This window comes from Neodiprion pinetum, chromosome 3 (assembly GCF_021155775.2).
Source record: "Neodiprion pinetum isolate iyNeoPine1 chromosome 3, iyNeoPine1.2, whole genome shotgun sequence".
NCBI lineage: Eukaryota > Metazoa > Arthropoda > Insecta > Hymenoptera > Diprionidae > Neodiprion > Neodiprion pinetum.
The window spans coordinates 42,664,899-42,685,153 of NC_060234.1; the positions used below are offsets into that span (position 1 = coordinate 42,664,899).

The 20,255-nt window shown below is 41.7% G+C and overlaps 1 protein-coding gene across 1 annotated transcript in view; it reads left to right on the forward strand.

Annotated features, from left to right (window-relative positions):
- The first annotated feature begins 3,615 nt into the window (after positions 1-3,615).
- Neto (Neuropilin and tolloid-like) overlaps positions 3,616-20,255 on the forward strand; it is a 36,912-nt gene continuing 20,272 nt past the window's right edge. Inside the window, exons 1-2 of the mRNA XM_046616760.2 lie at positions 3,616-4,979; positions 19,727-20,245. Of these exons, the coding sequence (XP_046472716.1) occupies positions 4,925-4,979; positions 19,727-20,245 (574 nt within the window). The 5' untranslated portion in view covers positions 3,616-4,924. The remainder of the gene's footprint in view (positions 4,980-19,726; positions 20,246-20,255) is intronic.

Genomic DNA, 20,255 nt, shown 5'->3' on the forward strand with positions numbered 1-20,255 from the left:
GTGTACGGATTCAGGTTCTTCGTATCGCCGCTTGAGCGCTAGCATTCACTTCATAAACTGGCGGGATTTTTAAGAGTCGTCGCCTGAAATGATGACTGAATCAGCGTTTATTTGCACGTACAATAAGAAAACTTTTTTCAATTATAAGTAAATATCCCAAAACGATAATTGCAATTCATAATAGACCATTAAAACGTATTAAAAACTAACAAAGGTTGTTTTTGCACGGATAAACTTAAAGATTTTGCACTGAAAATGGATTTTCAAAGATTTCGTCTTGGTACAGAATTTATGCGTTCTTTTTTACGTTGTTTCATCTGCTCTCTAGGAAAGGTTAATCTTGAAAAATTGTACAGTCGTATTATTCGTTTGCGTTTAGTGTCACTTGGATTCTGTGATACCACATCTCCGCTTCGCTCCGTTATCAGGTTTCATCGGCTGGATCGAAGATGGCACTATACTTAACTAATAACTTGAAGTCGAGTTAGAAATAATATAGTGCAACGGAACAATTATTCTACAGAGCTGAGAATTTCGCCAATGGCTATAAGTTACGCGAGGAAACGAATATTATATTAAGCACACGGATAATCACGCGATAAAAAATGGCCAAAATGTGTTAGATTTTTGCCATAGATAGATAATACGAGCATCTTCGATTACCGCCGCAAGCGTGTTCAGTCAACTCTTGACAAATCGCAGTTATTCAGAAATCGGCTTACTATAACTTTCACCAATTATTTCTACGATTCCGGTACTTTCGACTGAAACAATCGGAGGCAGAGACCGTCGATAAATGCATCGGCTTTCTTCCCACCGACCGGAAATTGGCTCGTTATCAGCACTGGATACTGCAGAATACCAAGAATAATACAACTTGCGGTTCTTGGATTCCAGCCACGGACGAAGAAGGTATAGGATATAGGTCGGGGCGCAGGTGTAAAACTATGAGGGGATCAAGTGTAATATAGGGTGCTTTGTATAATAATGCAGTGTATCGGCTGTAGAACGAAACCTGCAATTATTTACCTAGGCATAAATTCACGAGGGTGTACTTACAGGCAATTAATCTTTGTGACACAAGATCCACCCATCGGGCTATATGTATGCATATACGTTACAGATGCATCGGTAGCTATAGCCGGAGAGAAATCTCTATAGCCGTGAATTATACAAGGGAGTATATTAAAGGCAACACGGAACAAGAAACAGGGGGTTTCTGGATGTAGGTACTTATAGGTTGTAGCAGTTATACTCGTATCGTGACTTTGCTAGGTTTTTATCCCGTATTTTGGCCGAGATACCACTTGTTTATTCAATTGGCGCCTATATAGATTAGTGGGCATCATTGTGACGTTAATGGGGGGGATTCAGCTTGGACGGGCTAAAATAATACCTATTTTCAGTATTTTTTTTCAAAGAAAATGAAAACACTTGGAGCAATTTGAGTTTGAGGGCTTTATCATTTAGATGTTTAAGAACATTTTTGAATTATTTCATTGAAATTAATAATAAAATCGCGGCATGGCGCATATAAGTAGCGAACGACTCCGAAATCGAGGGCTTTTGCGGTGGCGCATCTCCTGACATCACTGTCCAACTTGTAACAGATAGAAAAAACTTTTAGACTCACAAATACCATTTTGGGTTCGAGCTCGGAGCCCAAATGTTAAGGAAAAAAATTTCAAATGTATACGATTATGAAAAAAAAATTGTTCATCAATTTGTTCAAAAAATTTGGGATTCAAATTCCAAAATCAAGTCGCGTGCTCGAAGCGATAAACAAGTTTTAAAGATTCCTGGGCTTTTTTGTTGGAAATATTCTAATTCTTTCAGCATAACATAAGTAACATACGTCCGCACATCGGAAAATATATTCTAACAAATTACTTCGAGGGGGTTGTAGATCGCTAGAAAAGTGGTAAAAGTTATCATATTTTTAAATAAAGTAAAAGGCTTACTGTACCTCAACAGTCGTACAATAATTAACTCAAAATATTCAAACGAAATTATGGTCAAATCACAGGCGCGATAACATAATAAAAACTTGAGTCGACAGCTGTGATTCCGAACTTTTCTAATCTCATAGCAAAAGTTAGTTTAACCTTGTGGAAAGTGACGTAATTGATTCACCGCCGCGTTCTAATTTCTGCCCCGAATATACAATATTATAGGAATAGTTGGATCGCGCGAGTTCGTGGAAAATGTTATACACGTAGAGATTTTTTTTCGAAAGCGAGAGTGCGGGCTTTACCTCGGTATAATACGTATAAGGAAGGCAACCCCTCATGGATTCTCGAAAAGGAAAAGCAAGCACTCGCTACGGCGTGACATGCCGAAAGAAAAAACATAAAAATGGTGCCGACGACGGCGGTTACATTGGTTGAGTCAAGTCAGCTTTAGCCAAGGCTCGCGGGGGTTGTCAGGCGCCGGAGAGACAGAGACGGACCGAGATAAGAAAACGAGGGGTGGGAAACTTTGGTTTCTTTTCCCCGCGCTTTGCCACCTCGCAGCCTTTCACCCTTCTCACACCGCCCCTTTCTCTATAATGTATTTATCCACCCGACTCGTGTCTCTTGTACCTATACATATATATTTATACATACATGTAAAGTCTGTATACAGCATCATCTTATTATAGCTCTATGCCGCTGCATTTGTGGGATCCGTCAGCCACTGCCTGACATCACAATTTTCTGTCAAATTATTCTCGATGCTTCTTCGAATATATACATATACTCGATCATTTTCGATCTACCGAAATTATATCGTATGAAAATTCGATTCCACTGAATTGCTGACGTTGATTTGGACAGCGATTGGACAAGGGAAGAGGGACGAGAGATTGGATTACACAGATTATTTATCGCTAGAATGCATGCTGGAAATCATATTACAAACCCTATGATATCCATCGGGTTACTGAAAGATCGATGTAATATTGTACAATTGCTCAGCTGATTCATCCGCAAAAATTCGGAGCTTGTCATGTTATTTTCAATAGAACGAAAGCGTATAATAACAAGTTTTTTTTTTCCTCCAGCTTGTAAGTTGATAGATAAAAAATTCGATGCGTAATAATTCATAGAATACCATAAACTTGTGCTTCTTCACAAGGAACATATTATTATCAATCATAATTTTGATCATACGACTGGTGAACAATTCGTTGATACGTGTACGAATAAAGGGAGTTGTCGTTTATCAGAATGGAAAAGCGGCGAGAGCGAATGGGAGAATATTGTATGATACTGCTAGAACAAAGAGGTATTCGGAGTTGAAATTGAGTGCTTCAGAACTTTGTCCTTTTAACCACGGGTACTTTTTCAGTCGGACGTAACGCTATTAATATCAGCATAGCTGATTCGGTGACATTCTTCAAGCTCCCGCTTCGTCACGTTTTCGTTTCAAAACTCTTTAGACCGGGTCGTACATGTTCCAGCATCCCTAATCCCATAAATTCCGAAGTCATCCGACGCTTGAAATACGTAAGTTCTGGATGATCTGGGCGCGAAGCTCGCAAAGCTCGCGAAGCCGAGCAGAAGAGGGCGGCGGACCTCGGAGTGAATCGGGCTGTCTGGCAACGAACAGGGTTGAGCTACTGCTCGGTGCGCGCGTCAGTTAGTAGTCGGCCAGACATCGCGCGTCTCGCATCTTCTTCGAAGCCGTGGGTGTCGGTTCGGGAATAGTCGAGGAGTGAGCACGTGTCGTTGCAAGGGGGAACGGACGACGTTCGAGGGTGTGAATTACAGCGTGGGGCATTTAAATCAGATTCGAGATTTCCTGGAGGTGCTGATTAACTCGAGGAAGAATCGAGGAGGAGAAGATATTATGATATATGAACATACGTGTATATATACACATTTATATCTATTGAACACGTACATATTAAACCGAGAGCAGAGGAAGAGAGAGGGGCGAAAAAAAAACAATCTGAAAAATTTAGGCACCCAGCCAAGTGACCTCGAGTATAGCACAAAAATATATGGCCGTCTGAAAAATGGATAATTAAAGTAGCTCCGTGCTCGTTTCTTCGCTTCTCGATATATTCGCTGTGGAAATAATAACCTTTTTACATCTATTTTCGAATACAGTATACAGCATATGTGGGGATAAATTGGAACGATCATTTTTTGAACTGCGGATTTTTTCCAGCTCGGTTCCTCGCGAATCGGGGTACTTTTTCACCGTCTGTAAGACTGTAGCTTCCGTTTCTTATAAACTGGATTGAAGCTCGGAGGAAGGATTTCTATCCGGCCGGAGGCTATACGGGGTCTTATCTGCATGCTTGGAAAGGCGGAGGCCGACTCATGCCAAACTTTCTACAGGGTGGAAAATTGCATTCCAGAGACGCCTCCGGAGAGGCAGCTGTTTTAACAACAGCAATTACCACCTAGGCGTTACTTCGTGGCGGGTAAATTTTCGGCGGGAAAATTTTTAGCGAGAGAAAGAGAGAAAAAGAGAGAGAGTGAGAGTGGAAGCGCCGAGCCCGCGATAACCGGCCGGTTATGGCATCGGGGCGCCAAGAGGGGGGAGATAAAAGTTCGAGAGGTAGATAAGCGGGCTGTTGAAAAACGGCCGTGAGGGACGACGATTTTGCGAGATGTAAAACGGCCGCGGAACCAGAAGCTTCGGGACTACGAAGCTTATATAAGAGGAGGAATCGCATCCGACACCGAGGAAACAGAGAGAGAGAGAGAGAGAGACCGATCGGTGGTCATCATCGCAGGAGGATAACCGGGGAATTTCCGGTCAGCCAGTCGGCGTGAAGCCGACGTTTTTCTGCACAGCGTAAAAATAGCCAGTGGTGAGATTGTACTGTTGGGGGGGGGGTGTAAAAGTGGAATGCGATAGTGAGCGTGAAAGTGAGTCGTCGACCCATCACCCTGCAAGAGGCTTATTAAATGTTTGAGTGGCATCCAGAATGGTGCAGGCGGTGGTTCAAATCCTGCGCCAACTTTTACCCGTACTTCTACTCGGTGAGTTGATTCCTCGCTTAAGTCTGGCCCTTGTAGTTCACCCCGTTGTCTAAGGGAAATAAAAAACTGTACGGGTCACACCTTCTAAGGGTTTAAACCGCAACGGTGTTACGTTTATTGGTGGGATCGTCGTTGGTATTATTCTTTACCGGATTTCGATGTAATCGTAAAACAGGGATGGCTATGAAATGTATCCTGCGGATGTGTGACAGGGAAAAATTTTGTTGAATGTTGAAACGGTTCCGAAAATAGAATTGTGCATTCATTGAAAATTTTCCAGTAAATATCAGGCTGGTGAGATGAGAATCATTCTTCCTATATTTGTGAGCATATTTCTGAGAAAAAAAAAGACTAATATCTTCAACAAGAATTTATTGTTAGATATAGATGCTTTACTTCAAATTGCTTCAAAGTGGTTGCAGGTATAGTAGATTCATTCGATTTCACTTCTATAATGGTTAATTTCATTCAGAAAAATATTTTCTGCAAACCCGTTGACAATAAGAGACTTTTTTGGTTACGTTGATATCATTACATATCTACTTGATTTTTAAAAATTGTACTGGTATCGGTATTTTGATCGGCGAATAGTGTTATCTTGAATAAGCACAACTCTTGAATAACACACAGCGACTGAAAATCTGTTAGGGTTAATTTGTAAGAATAGTTTCATTCCGCAAAACACGCTATTGCGAAGTGAGATCCAACGAGTCTACCCGACTTTTTCCCTTGTATAAGTGATTTGAAATTAGATCTCGATATCTGAGCTCTGACTGAGAACTTTGGTATTTTTTTTCCAAAACTCAAGAACGGAAATTAATAGAAAATCCAAAAAACTTTTCAGAATGAAAGTGAGAGGTAGAATTTATTGTGTACCACGAAGCTTATCGACATCGCAAATCTGCGACGAACAGTATATAACAGACAAAAATATCTAAATCCCAATTAGGTTTCGACGCTATTCAAAGCTCATAGAACTGGTTTTCTAATTTATCTGCATCTGACCGCTAGACAGTTTACATATACATGTTATATGCGTTGTCGCATAGATTTCGAACTCCAGATCATTAAAAGCTTCAAAAGTCTGCTGCGGCCTCTGTTAATTACTGTATCTCTATGTCAGACTCGGTGTAGAAAAAAAGAAGGAAAAAAAATACCTTGGCAGGCGTGGAGTAAATGTTCGTGCAGGGTGTATTTGTACTAAAAAATTCACACCATCTCGCAGCTTTTAGCCGACGCCTTATTCAGATTCTGGAACACGTTGTACAGTAGGATAAGTATATTACTACGGGTAGAATCTCGAGCTGAAAAACAGAAATCATGTTCATTCCAAAAATCATGCTGCAGGTTTCCTCGCTTTTGCTTTTCCTTATTTTCTCCACCGTAGTTGCTCATTCAATTTTTCAAACTTTTTATTTTGACAGTAAATTTCTTCTCCCTGAAAATCGAATCAAAACTTGCTTGGTGGCATGCATACACACCACTTACCAATTGACGGAAGACCATGTTTTCCCTTTTCTGTCATAATCGAGTCAGGTTCGATTATTTTTTTGGACTCGATTAATCGATGCATCGATTAGTTTTAGCTTAGTGGCCATGGCAAACTAAAAACCGATTACCTGCGTCTTATCGGTACGGCAGCTCCCGCCTTACGAAGCAGAAGGAATTTTTCGCGCTTTCAAGAGTCAGCCTTATGGACTGCAGGAATGCCAATATCGTTGAAATTCCCGCCTCGACCAGAGCCCGCGATTCGTGTCTTACGGATCAGAAACGAACTCTCATAAACGAACGAATTGACTTTTCTTCATATATATTTTCCACTCGGGATACCACGTCTGGTCCCAGTCCTGCAGCCGGATAATTCGAGGCCAACTTTCTCGCATTCTTTGGAATCCTCGCGTTCCAGGCGATTCCAATGTCGCTTTCTGAAAATTCCAAGTGTTTGCGAGCTCTTCTCACTCCCGTCTTTCCACAACCAAAAACCGTCCGTTCAGCAACATTATTACTTGCAAACTTTCTCATTGCACCCGCTGATACCAGCAGCTTGCTTTACGCTGAGTAATTTGATCACGTGCAAGTATTTCAAACCTGTCAGAACCTCTTTCTGAATTATTCTTTAGTTTAGTCATCAAACAAAACGAGCTCAAAATCATCAGAGTCGGACCGTAAGCACCAGAGTTTAATCATTTTGAACATCATTATTATAAAATCTTACCTGAAATTATTTGAAATCTAGTTCATCGGTCGGATTTGCTCAGAATCATTTCATTTGCACGGGATTTTGTTCAATTCGTGTTCACTATGATTGGCACAAACGGCAAAGCTGAATATTTTTCAAAGCCATTTCTCCTCTATTTCTCAACTATTGATTCAGGGGATGCGGTTCATGTCCTGATTTCCGTCAAAGCAACGAGGACCGTTGTATTTTTTTACAAATCTTTACTGATGTACGAACCTGGAAATAAATATAGGTATTGTTCCAGCAGCTCCTCTTCTCTCTCCCTCCATCGGTATTTTTTGCGGTTAATCTTTTGCCCCGTCAACCCTTCTCAGACCTTCCTGCATTACAGTCTTTTCGGCGAAAGGTTTTTATCCTTCCGTTTTCTCGTCATGCTCCCCGTAGTGCCCGGGGGAAACCTTCACAGGCTGAGCGTCAGGCGGCTAATTAATTGAAGTTTAGGTATGGTTGAATGCTGTTGGATCCAGACGTCCATTTCCATGCCCCGCACAAAGAGTGCGAATTATAGGTGTGTGTGGGCTGCGTTTATCTATGGAAAAGCTGGAGAAGCGGCGATAGTTTTCATCCGGCTAACGATAACGCATATATAGTAGGTATACCTACACAGCCCATAGCTGAAAGCCGTGGAGCCTTTCAGCTTTTGACGGTGGTTGCGGAAAAGCGGCGAAGCAAATGACGTCCTTTATTCGCAAACGACACCTAGTCGACGATGCGCGAGTCGCTTGACCGAAGCTCTGCAGTCCGTATGCCGTTAATGCTCGTTAACTTCCTCCTCCTCCTCCCCCTTCGCGTCCCCCAACGAGCGCTTATGAAAGCGACATTTGTCGGACAATAATGCCAGCCACCGGATGTGTACGCGTGCAGGCCGACTCGAGGGGAGAAAATTGAAGGGGAAGAGCCGTCGCACGTGGATGCGCCAAATTCTATGTCGCATATTGTGACGAGGGGCGTTTCACGAATGTGTCACTCATAATGGTAAAAGTCAAGGTCTTCGGCGACTTGACTTTTTTTTTTTTTTCACCTTTTTTACTTTTTCTCTTCTCTTACTTTCATCAGCTACAAATTCGCGAGTATTCGAGACTTCATTCAACAGCGATACAGAACCACAATTAAATGTCAACCGTGTTGAAGAATTCACCAGTAGAATATTTTCAACCTCGTTAAAAATAAACGAGTCTCCAACAATGATCTGCATCCGAATGACGGGCTGCTGTTTACTCGAGGGTTGAAATGGTGAAAGTGAAAGCTCGAACGCGGTGTATAACAAGCTCGGATAATGCCGACAGGGAGGCGCTTCGTTGTTTGCCGAGAGAGCAGGTTGCGGCTCGATGCACCGTGTAACTTGGGGGTGTTGGTGGCGGCACCATTTCCGTTCCAGTCAGACCGCTTCCGGTCAGACTGTTCCGGTAACCCGTTGTCCGCGCCAACCCGGGCGTAACGTATGTCTGTAGAAACTGCCAGCGACGGTTTGCAACTCGCGGATAGGCACGAACAATAAATGGGACCGAAGCTCGGCCAGGCCATCAGAGGAGCTTGCGGTTGGGAGAAAAGACGCCCCCCATAATCGAGCTGAACATGGCGATGCCGGTCAGCTAACCGGCCCAGACGCGGATTGAGTAACAGAGTTTTAGGCGGGCGGGGATTCCCTGAAAAATTGGAGCGTTAGTAACGTCGGTAATCGATACGTTGTCTTCTTTATCATCAGTCGGTAAGGCGTGAAATATTTTCTTTCCCATTGATTGTGGGAGAAAACGGTAAATCTTGCAATGCTGAGTGAACTACAGTGTATGCAAAAAATAATTAAACTCTGTCGGATCGCGATATCTTACCGCGGCAATATTTTCGACTGCAAAACAGGGGGGCCAACTTATTCGAAACGGAGAACGAGATGTGAAACTCTGACGCGTTGAGTGGTGATTCTAAATTATTTTTTTATCGTGATTCGTAATAGTCGTTGGTCATCATTCAGTTGACAGTAAAAGTTTTCCAAGTATGCTCGAATCACGAAATCGACTATTCTAGGTCAATTTGACCTAAAAAAAATTTCATCACATACAATAAGCCGCGTTTTGTAGCTGAAGCTTTAGGTAGCCAGCCTGTACGAAAAAATGAGGAAGCTAACGCGTGCGCAGTCGAAAGTTAAATCTGCTGAGTTACACTCGGTAGACTTTTTACTATCTCATAGTGATCTATTGTAAGTCTATTTTCCATGTACCTTGAAAAATTCAATAAACGACAAAGACGTGTATAATACATCCGCTCTGAGAAACAGCGAAGAATTTAGGTTGTTTTTCACATCTCCTACAACAAGAAGATAACGAGATATTAACAAGTAAAGTGCGTGAGTCCACGGCAACCGCTCGGCCTCAAGGAAGAAGAAACCGTCCACCCCGCACCGTGTTAAGCGAACCGTGGATAATTTATAATCTGGGGTCGCGTCAGGTTTGGCAAACGGAACTTGCTCGGCCCCCGGGGTGCGACTGCTCACCAAAAAAACCGCCTCGTCTGCTATGCATCATCTCGTTTGCCGCGGTTGAAGTCCGCTTCTCTGCCCATGTCGTCGGGAGAGCGAGATAGCTGACTCTATGTGCTACCGAGGATTATACGTACATGCGTTATACTCTATTAATGCGTAAGGATTGGCCAGCAAAAAACACTCTGTTTTATTCCCCTGCATCGCTACGCCACCCGTAGCAATCACAGGGGTGCCTACGCGGCGTACATATTTATTATGGCGTGGGCGTTGATTATGAGCCGCCCCGTTACGTCTGTATTCACACAATGAGATATAAGCATCGTTCATGCAAGCGCACGCATTTCTCTCATGAATCGTAAAGTATTGAAAAATTTTCCCATGACGTCAGAGCCCAGTTGTCGGCGCCATTTTATCACGACATAACCTAAGTTTTTAATTTTAATGCAGACAAATCGTAATTCTTGGGGTTTCAAAGTACTCGTGTCACATAAATTAATGAATCGTAATCAATAATATACCTGTTCTACCATCCACACGCGAAAAAATCCGGTCAACGGTTATCTGTCGGCCTGGTTGCATTAGTTTGATATTTTTCCACCAGATGGCGCATTGCAAGGTGACAATCCCAATAGGGGTCTGGAGTTTAGATGAAGAGTGACGTAGAAACACTTCAATTGTATGAACCAATTAAGTCAGATGCATTATTTTATTTTATTTGTTTTTTAGTCTTTCTTTATGTATTTATTCGGAAATGCAACTGAGGTTATAATAAATGTGAATTTGGTCGAAACAACGATCGAAAAGCGATTTCTGCAGAATTCACTTATGAACACGATGAGCTGCTACTTTTCATTGAAACTGGAAATACCACACGAGTTTGATATTTGAAAAAGATGCTCGACGGTATCAGCCATTTTACACTAGTCACTTATGAAGAACTTGGACAAAAATAAAAAATTTTCAATCAATTTTTATACCCGAGGGATAGTTTCCTGATAAAACTTATCAAAACTTGACGTACGTATTCGTTATACGCTCCTGTTTTTTAATTTTTCAGCTTCTTTGACCGGACTGTACACCTGATGAATCCTTATAATTATCGTCTCGTCACTGCGATCAATCATTCTCAAGAACTCCGGGCCAAGTTTTAATGAGATTCGACGATCTAATCATCTACGGAAGTTTTTGGTTCCCGGATAAAATGCACAAAAATTTCAAGCTAATGCTATGACAAAAATATTTTTTTCCTCCAAGTTAAGCCTCTGTAAAGTATTGCAACTTTGATACAGTACGGAGAATTTCTGACTACACAAGCCACAGACTACATGGTATCTAAAAACCAACTAGTAGTATCATTCCGCGTGTGTCAGACACGATCAAGCGAAGTCCTGACGTGCGCTGAGTAAAACTACTGGCCCGTCCTAACCTACGGTTTTTTCTACTGCGGCGTTGTTGGATTCATTCACAAGGGACGGCCTCACGTATTTGACTTGTTTCACTGTCAGCTTGACCGCGTTCCAGACGACGAATTTTACGTGTTTTTTGGGGTTTTTCATTTCTCATTCGCAAGTCTCTAATGCCTGGTGAAAACATCACATAGAAAAACTAGTCGTTACAATGTTTTAATTTGTAATTACTTTCCGGATAAATTTATTAAAAAAAAAAAAAAAAAAAGAAGAAATTCCTAATGATTTTAACGAAAAATTGATTCGATATATCATTTTTTTTTTCTTTCATTTCAATTCACTCTGTTAAAACCCTGTTATATGTGTACATACCTATATATGTATAGTGTATCCGGATGTGTATTGTATAGGTACGTAGCGGGAAAACTATGTCTAGGCTAAGAACGAACTGCTCAAAACCTGGGCATCAGCCAAAACTTCCTCAGAGGTGTGGCTCGATCGGCTTATATCGTTTTCTCATTTGAATAATACAATACCTACTCGGGCATGGTTTCTTTGCAATTCATTTATAAACGTCTTTCACGACTGATTGTACAAATTGTACGTTTACTTTTGCTCGTGAAAACCTGAGCAATGAGATTTTGCAATATTTAACAAAACGTGAAAGGAAGTCATTTGAAGTAAAATCTTTCAAACTCATACCAGTGCAGTTTTTTGTCAAACTATACTCTACGATTTTTTCCTGCAAAGTGACGCGTGAATCATTCGCCAATAGAATTAGTAAACTCCAACGAAATAAATATTTCAGAGCAAAGTCAAGTGAAAGATCCACTTCCGATACCCTCGGGATAAAATTCCTGCTTGAAAAATTTTTCTGAAGTTCGTCGACAGCGCGATTGAGATGCGAGGCCGCGAGGTTACAGCATCAGCCAACTTTTCGAACCGGAGCTTTTTTTATTTAAGAAGCGCGCGCCCTACCCGGGCGTAACTGTCAGCTGCGTCGCGGAACTTTCATAAAATTTATGAACTACGCGTACCAGTACTTTATGTACCAGCCACTGCACCTGCCACCCTGTCTCGGGATGTATAACGTGCAGAATTCTCCCTACTGAATTATGGACCACTCTTTGCACAAGGCTGGCCCTTCAATGGGAGGAGGGAGGGATTAAGGGATTATGGTAGTCAATTGTTTGAGGGTAAGATCATAATTACGAAGCTTCAGTGAAAAGACGTGCTGGTAACAGCCAGCCCACCCTTCCAGCCCTTCTTCCCGTCACCTCACTTAAATTGTAAGACCTTTCAGCCCCCCGTTAATTCCTGTTGAACGCTTTGCGGGACAAGTACGAAAAATTTTTGTGTAAAAGCTCATCAGGTTCATTTGTTCCTTAAGTATAATTTATTCAAACTGATTCTTTTCTCTTCTTTTTTTAACCCCTAAACCAACCCCTCAGCCTAATTCAGGATTCAACACATATTGTCGCTCTGTGGTTAAGTGTCGGTCAGATGTATGGTCTGGTTAAAAAAAGTGAGAGAATTAGAAAATTGAGAAACCAAAAGCAAGAATTATTGACTGTATTGAGTTCTAAGTTAGTTTCATCATAAAATTACCGTCATGGCATAAGAGGAAAAAATTGCCAATCGTGAATATCGATCGCAATAGGTTAGTAGCTGAGTTACGATGTCGAGCACCTTCTGTTACTGCCAAACTCCATAAATTGTGCAATTTCACTGAAAAGTTGCTCGTTTAATTCGTAAATAAGTTCTACACAAATCATGTGATACGGATGTTACATACCAATGTACATATTTTCAGATTAAGCAATCAAGTTCTTTAAACGCAACTAGCATTGATTCATTAAACCATAAGGTGTTTTTCCGTTAATTGAGAAGCCGAATCAAAATTTTATTTTGGGCACTATTTGCAGATAATCCATTCACAAATCAAATTGGCTATAATATATTGAAGTTACACGTAGAGTTATTTTTTTTTTTTCATTATTACGATTAAAGGAAAGACAGAATAAGTGAGATGTTTCAAAAGTTATTGATAGATGAACTCTTTTTGTGCAAATCTGTTTCTTCCGGTTGTCCGTACTGTTGGAACATTGTTTAATCATTGTGATTGTTAGTCATTATTTCGCGATTCATTCAGTTTGACGTTATTTTGACTGCATTGTTTCGGTTTTCTGTATTCGTACGACAATTGCGCAGCTGCATAAATTCTGACTTTTCCCAGCGGTTGTTTTCCGTTCGACTGAGCCGGACGGCGACCGGAAATAGCAGCTCCTCCGCAATTTCCTATTTTCTTCGTGTTGACCGTGCAGCAGTGCGATGAACGTACAGCATCACCGAGAGCCAGCGATTCTTGCTGTGTAAGACGAGCGCGATCGATGCGCTTGTAATAACTTCGAGCGCGAAAGCTCCCGGGTTCCACGCTGAACCTCGTTTTTGCCGAATGGATGCAAAGATCTGTTTGGTGAAACCTCGCTTCTCTCGTGCTGCGTAATCTGAATGCCGGGTTGAATTCGCGTCTTCGCAATTTGAATTATACGCACTGAAAGGTACGCCTGATGAAGATAAAAGCCAGGTATTGTCTGCAATCTATATTGTATATGAGATCATTTTAACAAGTCGTCGGTAAGGAAGGAATTTAAAGTGTCGAAATTCGTCGCAAGCTTTGTTCCATCAAATATAGGTACCTAATGAAACACGTTTCTACTGGTTTGAACCAGTGACCCGGTACGAACCGAAACCAATTTCTAGTGACACCTTGTTGAAGGAAACATTATAATTGTGTTTAAAGTTTATTCGAGAACTTTTCGGATCAAACTGATTTCTAAAATTGGAGTATTTCAGCTGTTGAATCGCATGTTTCGGTTCTATAAATGATATATGATAATATTGCAAGAGTGAAACTGTAGAACCTTGATTGTGAATTTATTGGGTACGCGGCAAGAATGACCAAAAATAATCGATTCTTTTTTCCGATTTAATCGCGTGTAATCGATTATTTTTCAAACTCGATTAATCGACCGACTCGATTATTTCTACTCACAATCGGTTTGTGTTTTTTACTCCCATGAACGATGGAATACAATATCAATTTATGTGATTAAAATATCAATTATTATCATTGTCTTACTTACTAAGTACTGATTTGATATAATAAGTGAAAGATGAATGAATATTTCCACCTGAAATTGAAAAATATATCCGAATAAATTCATGTGCAAGAAGCGGAAAATTTTATTTAGGTGTATTTGCATACAATTTCCAAAAACGTTAAGCATTTTACGTTCCGCAAATATTCAAATTATAATCAAACGTAATAGAACGCCATTATTTCATTATTCATATAATAACAACAGCTCCCGCAGTAAAATGTGTAGAATTCCGTAATCAAGATCGTTGAGTTCTCCAACTTCTGCCAACTTGTTCGAACCTGTCTACACGGTGAAAGAAGGTTCTGTCAAGTGACGTGAAATTTTGAGAGAAGGGGGAAATTAGCATAGCGCGGCGTCGAATAACGACCTCTGACTGTGTAAGAATCACGATTCAGCCAAGGAATAGAGCTGGAGGTCGGAAATTTTTTAAAGAATTATAAGGCAGTGTAGCTGTCGTTAAGATTATATTCTTAGCGCTGCGCGTATATACCTCACGCCGAAGCCTGCAGCGGAGGCCCCGCGAAGAACTATAAAACTTTTTCTTACGCCGGCTGACTTTCAGATTTATCCCATAAATCCCGGACCGGCGCCCCATAGCCGACGATTCTCTCCTACGCGCATATATACGTGTACGATTGTGTGCGCGCGTGGTTGTGTATATTTCTTTCTTCCTATTGCGCCGCTTTTTCCGCAAACCGGCAACTTTTTACTCTTCGGCACTTGTCACGGTCCGATTCTCCGACCCGGCGACACGGGGATTTCTTGGCTCCGTTCCGCCGTTCCGTCATTCAAGGTTCGCCTGCAAGCATGCAACCTCGCCAAAAATGTCTACCGCAACGTACGCGCATAAACTTTTATTGCAGACGCCGGAAATCTCGGAGGCTCGATAGCCGGGGATAAACTTTTTCGCCGAGGAGGTGTGTTTTAAATCTCTTATTCCTCGGTCTGCTGGGGAAATCTCGGGAAAAGGGAGGCTTCTTATACGTTAAGGCAGGTGTGGCGAGGCTAAAGTTGCCGCACTGCTCGAAACCTCCGCGCAAGCCTGGCTCGGGCCGTAAAACGGAAGTCGACGCCGCGCCGCGTGTACGTCGTAATATTTCATGCCAGCTAGGATATAAAAAGGTGGAATGAAATTGAAATGCGTAATTCCGTTTCGTCTCGAGTATTTCGAGTCGAGACAATTTTCAGCCGCCTTTCTATAAGTAATTCGAAACGCGAGAGAGTAGAGACGAGACTTCGGCAAATTACACTTTTCAAGAAAAACGACGCGTTGTTTTTCGACGCCGCGATAAGGGTCTCGCGTTAAGGGTGAATATGAGTTTCTTACAAGAATAAACCTATACGGAAAGTAATAAAATCACGCCTTAGAAAGTTGAGCTCAATTTAATCGAGGTTAATTGTTTCAAAAGAATCTCTTCCCTGTTATGTCAGAGATATTAAATTACGGAAATTCGAGTACCCAAAGTTTACTTATTCATTATTTTAATGAGGCCATATTATCTTTCCTCTGTAGGTATAAAATGTGAAACAATTTGAAATGGATTTCGAACGCGCGGTTAATGAGTTTTGCAATAAAGCATAAATTTATTTATTATAAGCTATAATAACTTTGAATACAATTAATTTTTTTAACAAGCGACTCAGAACCGTCAAAAAAATTTATCTCAGGCAATTTGTGATATGCATAAAATTTTTTTGGTAGTAATAAAATAGCACGGTAACTTGATTTGCAAGTAAACCCTCTCGATTTGAATTTGGGTCGTTTCATTTTTTGCTAAATCTAGAAGAAGTTTTCTCAGTGAAATTGAGCTCGACTGATTAAAGTTGACGTTACTAAACACTGATTTTGAAACGTTTTTTGTATATTCGATTAAATCCTGAATGAAAATAACAAGCTGTGCAGATAAAAGCAATTCAGATTTAAACTCTCACAGAGTGATCAGATATATGGAAAATCTGTAAAGTTTTTGTACAAAGCATTAAATTCTGAATTAGCGTGAATTCCGTTCCAAGAGCTTACGACAGTGATTAAAAACGTTGCCAGTTATTAATTACCGAAAAATATTCGATAATTCAAATGACGGCGGAGCGACAAGCAAAATCTCTCAATCTCTAATATACGTTAAAACCTTATAGATTAAAAAATTCCTCACAACATCCTTGTAGATATAATTATTGAGTTCAAGAGATGAAATTTCTCTTTCGCCTGAAATCCTATTTCCATATCTTCAGTGCAAAAGCTCGATGAAAATCCAATTAAAAAGTTCGGTCATTCGTAGAATTAACGGGCGATTCTCGTGGGCGCGCGGAGGCGACGAAAAGAGCAAAAGTCCAGGAAAGGAAGCTTCTCCTTTGCCTTTCCTTCCATCTTCCAATTCACTTACGGAAAGTCTAAGTCCAAGCCAAGCGGCAAGCAGTTGCTCGTGATTTCGCTTGACAATGCGCGGCATGCGCCGAGGGACTTCTTGGCCCGTATCTAAATATAGCCCGACTCTGAGTCGCGAGTCCACACATTAGCTGGTCCGAAAATGCACGCCGGCATTTTTCGACCTCGATTCACAGCTGCCAGAATCAGAATCAGAAATCGTCGCTGAAATAGTGCCGCGCCGTTTGAACCAGCAGCCACTGCCCTGCACCGAATCCTGTACTTGTAGCGCGCGTTTTGTCGCTAGCCAAGACTCGAATCTGCAACAGGTGGACAAATTGTCGCTTATATTGACTCGCCCCTCCGAGTCTTTGTCGTTTTCCACTTCTTCCCGGGAGTTGATTGATTTCAGATCCTCGGTGACCTGATTTCTTCTCCCCTCCCCCCCATTTTTTTTATTGTCCCTCCTTTCCAATCAAATTTGCGACTCGAATCAACCGAAGTGAGTCTTAAGATTTCTTTGATACACGAAAAACGGCATGCAGATGAAAAAAGTTGACCTTGGACGCAAAACTTGGCACCGGAACATCTCGTCCAATGGAAAAGCCTTGCGCCCCATAAATCGTGATGGGATTCGTGTAGCGCTTTTAGGAAGAATTCATTGAGCTACAGCAGATCGTTGGGGAAGAACGATAATCGTTATATATTTCAAAGTTACGAGCTTCGGCCGAGACGTTATCTGAGAAACTCGAAACCTCGAGAACGCTGCGTGGCTTGATTTAGAACGAAGTAAGCATCTGCCAATGTATAATAACACAGTGTGTACAAAATTGCAAAGATCTGGCAAATGTCTGTCGCAAATTTGACACAACGTTGCCGATGAATTAGAGCCCAGTAGCTTTCATGCTGTAGGTATGAAACACCCTCATCTGACACAATTGTAAAAAATTCGTGTAAACAACGATTATTTTCCCGATCGAAAAATAGAGTTGGACGCATAGCACATGTAATGCACGGTGATACGATCAGGAACGCGGAGATTCGGATACGTAGGTACTGTAAAATATTCCGAACGGCATATTTCTCGCATCTGCCAACTGCACGTGGAAATTTGAATACTTTATAACTCTATACCTTATACCTTGTACCTCACGCCAGAGGCAGAGAATATGCTAGAAGAGAAAAATTCTTTCTACTAATTCCACGATCTGCTTTGAGGGGTTCTTTTGATCTTCCGAAAAATAGAATCCTACCAGTCTGTGTAGCAAAAATAAATTAGTAATTTGGAGAGGTCGAAACCCCACCTAAAGAGTTGTTCATCCTGCAAATTTATGGTTATAATGTGTTGGTAAATATGAATTTCGTCAAATTTCGTCGAAGACTTGACCGAATTCATATAATCGTGTCGCGGATATGAGAAAATACGATACAGAAAAGTGGCAATAAAAGGCAGGTACCTACGAATATACAGGGCAACGAGGTCAAACCTGGATTAACTCCTGACGCGATATTGCTTTCAGCTCCAACTCGGCTCGGAGCTTTCACCTGCGCCTTACACAATAGGAAGACGTTTCTTCCTCTCGACGAACGACGAACCGCCGGATTCAACGAATCTTCTGTGACGCGTTGAAGAAGGTACGGCGAGGACCGTTGACTATCGGAAAAACACGTTTCCTCTGAAAGGATGGGGATTAAAAAGCGGTCGACTTGAGGCGTCGACGCGATCTCTTCAAGTAGGAAAAAGATGTGGAAAATCATGTTGTGTATATATCTGTGGCATCATCCAAGACCGAGATCCGCGTTCGAAAATATCTGAAATTTAGTATCAAAACGTTACTTTCTGAAAGGACTTGCGAATAATGTATTATATCCTCTCGGGTCGGCATCAATCTACTGTAACTAAGAGAGGCGAAATACTTGTGGTTGAGTCTTGTAAGCCTGAAGCAGGTTCTCCATCTTCTCAAGTGGATGGACATCGCTGCACGTCTATATCCCGCAATTAAAATGCCACTTTTAACTATATGGACCTAATATAGGCCCCAACAAGTTTGTCGAGGCTCAGAAGTCGCACGTTATGACGAAGAAAGAATATAATACGCAATACGGGATGAATTTCAAGATTCTTAGACCAAGTGGATGATGTATAAATAACACGTTTTAACTAAACCACGAAGATGAAATGAGTTGCAGGATGAGTTTCATTCCGTTCGATGTAACGGTAGAGGATTAGCGATTGGTCAAATCTGCGTAGTCACAATGCGAGTAGCACTTTCCGAACATTTGACGATAGAATTCCAGGTACAGGAATTTAATGCACCCATAACAAGCCCGCTAATGGCGCGAAGCATTAGTGCATAGTAATTACAAAAAGTAATAGCGTCCACTAGAGAACCCAGTCGTGAGCGCCATAATCCTCGTCTCATTATTTAAGATCGATTGCTCTTATAGTGGTTTCAGCCACCACTTCTATCCTGAACTAGTCGCTTTTGTTCCATTCATAGGAACCCCATTCTCTGGCTATACCTATCCTACGGAAGAAAAATCGTAAACCAATCGAAGCTTGTATATCACCACTCGCTTCCAGACAATATCCGGCTGCAGTTCAAGCTTCGGTTGCTTTTGCGGAGGCAGTCGCAGGAAATACCACACGAAGTCTTCGTTCTCGACCAGTCATTTGCAATTTGCTTGTGTCGATAACTGTAATCCATATTGGAGTAATTGGACATTGGAATGGTAGGTCAATGAAGTATGTCACATCATTTTTTCCGTTAACAAGAACTTAGAACAATATATAGATTCATTAACACTGTGAAGAACAAAAATGAATAATGAGATAATGATACAGTCTCGCAATCACATCTATATAGAATATGAAAAAGATGATTGTACTTACTGAAAATCATGATGTGACAAAATGATGTGACGATTGACCTACAATTCCAATATCCTTCAGCATTCTTCATACAATCCATATTCCTGTCCAACTACGCGACAAACAGTTATGATAGATTGTCCAATTTCACCGTTTGTATTCATTCGCCTTTGTCCTGGATCCAGAATTATTCACAAGCCAGATTGGTTCGCTCGTCTGTTTCAGCCGGCGCAGCAGCGACTGGACTTACGGGAACGGTTGGCAGTCAGTTTTCTGGGTTCCGTTCGAGTCCGTTTTACGGTTCTTCGAGATCGTCGGCAGAGCCGAGATCCCGAGTTGAAGACCTCGGAGTAGTCGAACGGACTTCGATAACGAAAAGACAGCTGCATTCCGGGGACGGAGATAATCGCGATGTTCCGAGCGGCGGCGCGTCGGCCGCACCTTCGTCCCTCTCTTCCTCAGCTTCGGCAATCGAATCCATCCCCATTTCAGTTTCTGGATCAAGCGACTTGCCGGAACGAGGATGGAACGGAACCACCCTAACGACGAAGAGTAGCCTCCTTCGGGACGCCTCGGCGAACGAGGTCGGCTTCCTGCGGCTGAATTCAAGCCGCGGAACCAGAAACGCGCCGAGAATCGACTGCGAAAGTTTTACCATCGGTAACCAGAAGAAGCAAGAGTTTTACAGCCCAAATTGGCCCGACAATTACCCCAACCAAACGGACTGCGTTAGGGTGCTTACAGGTAGGTGAAA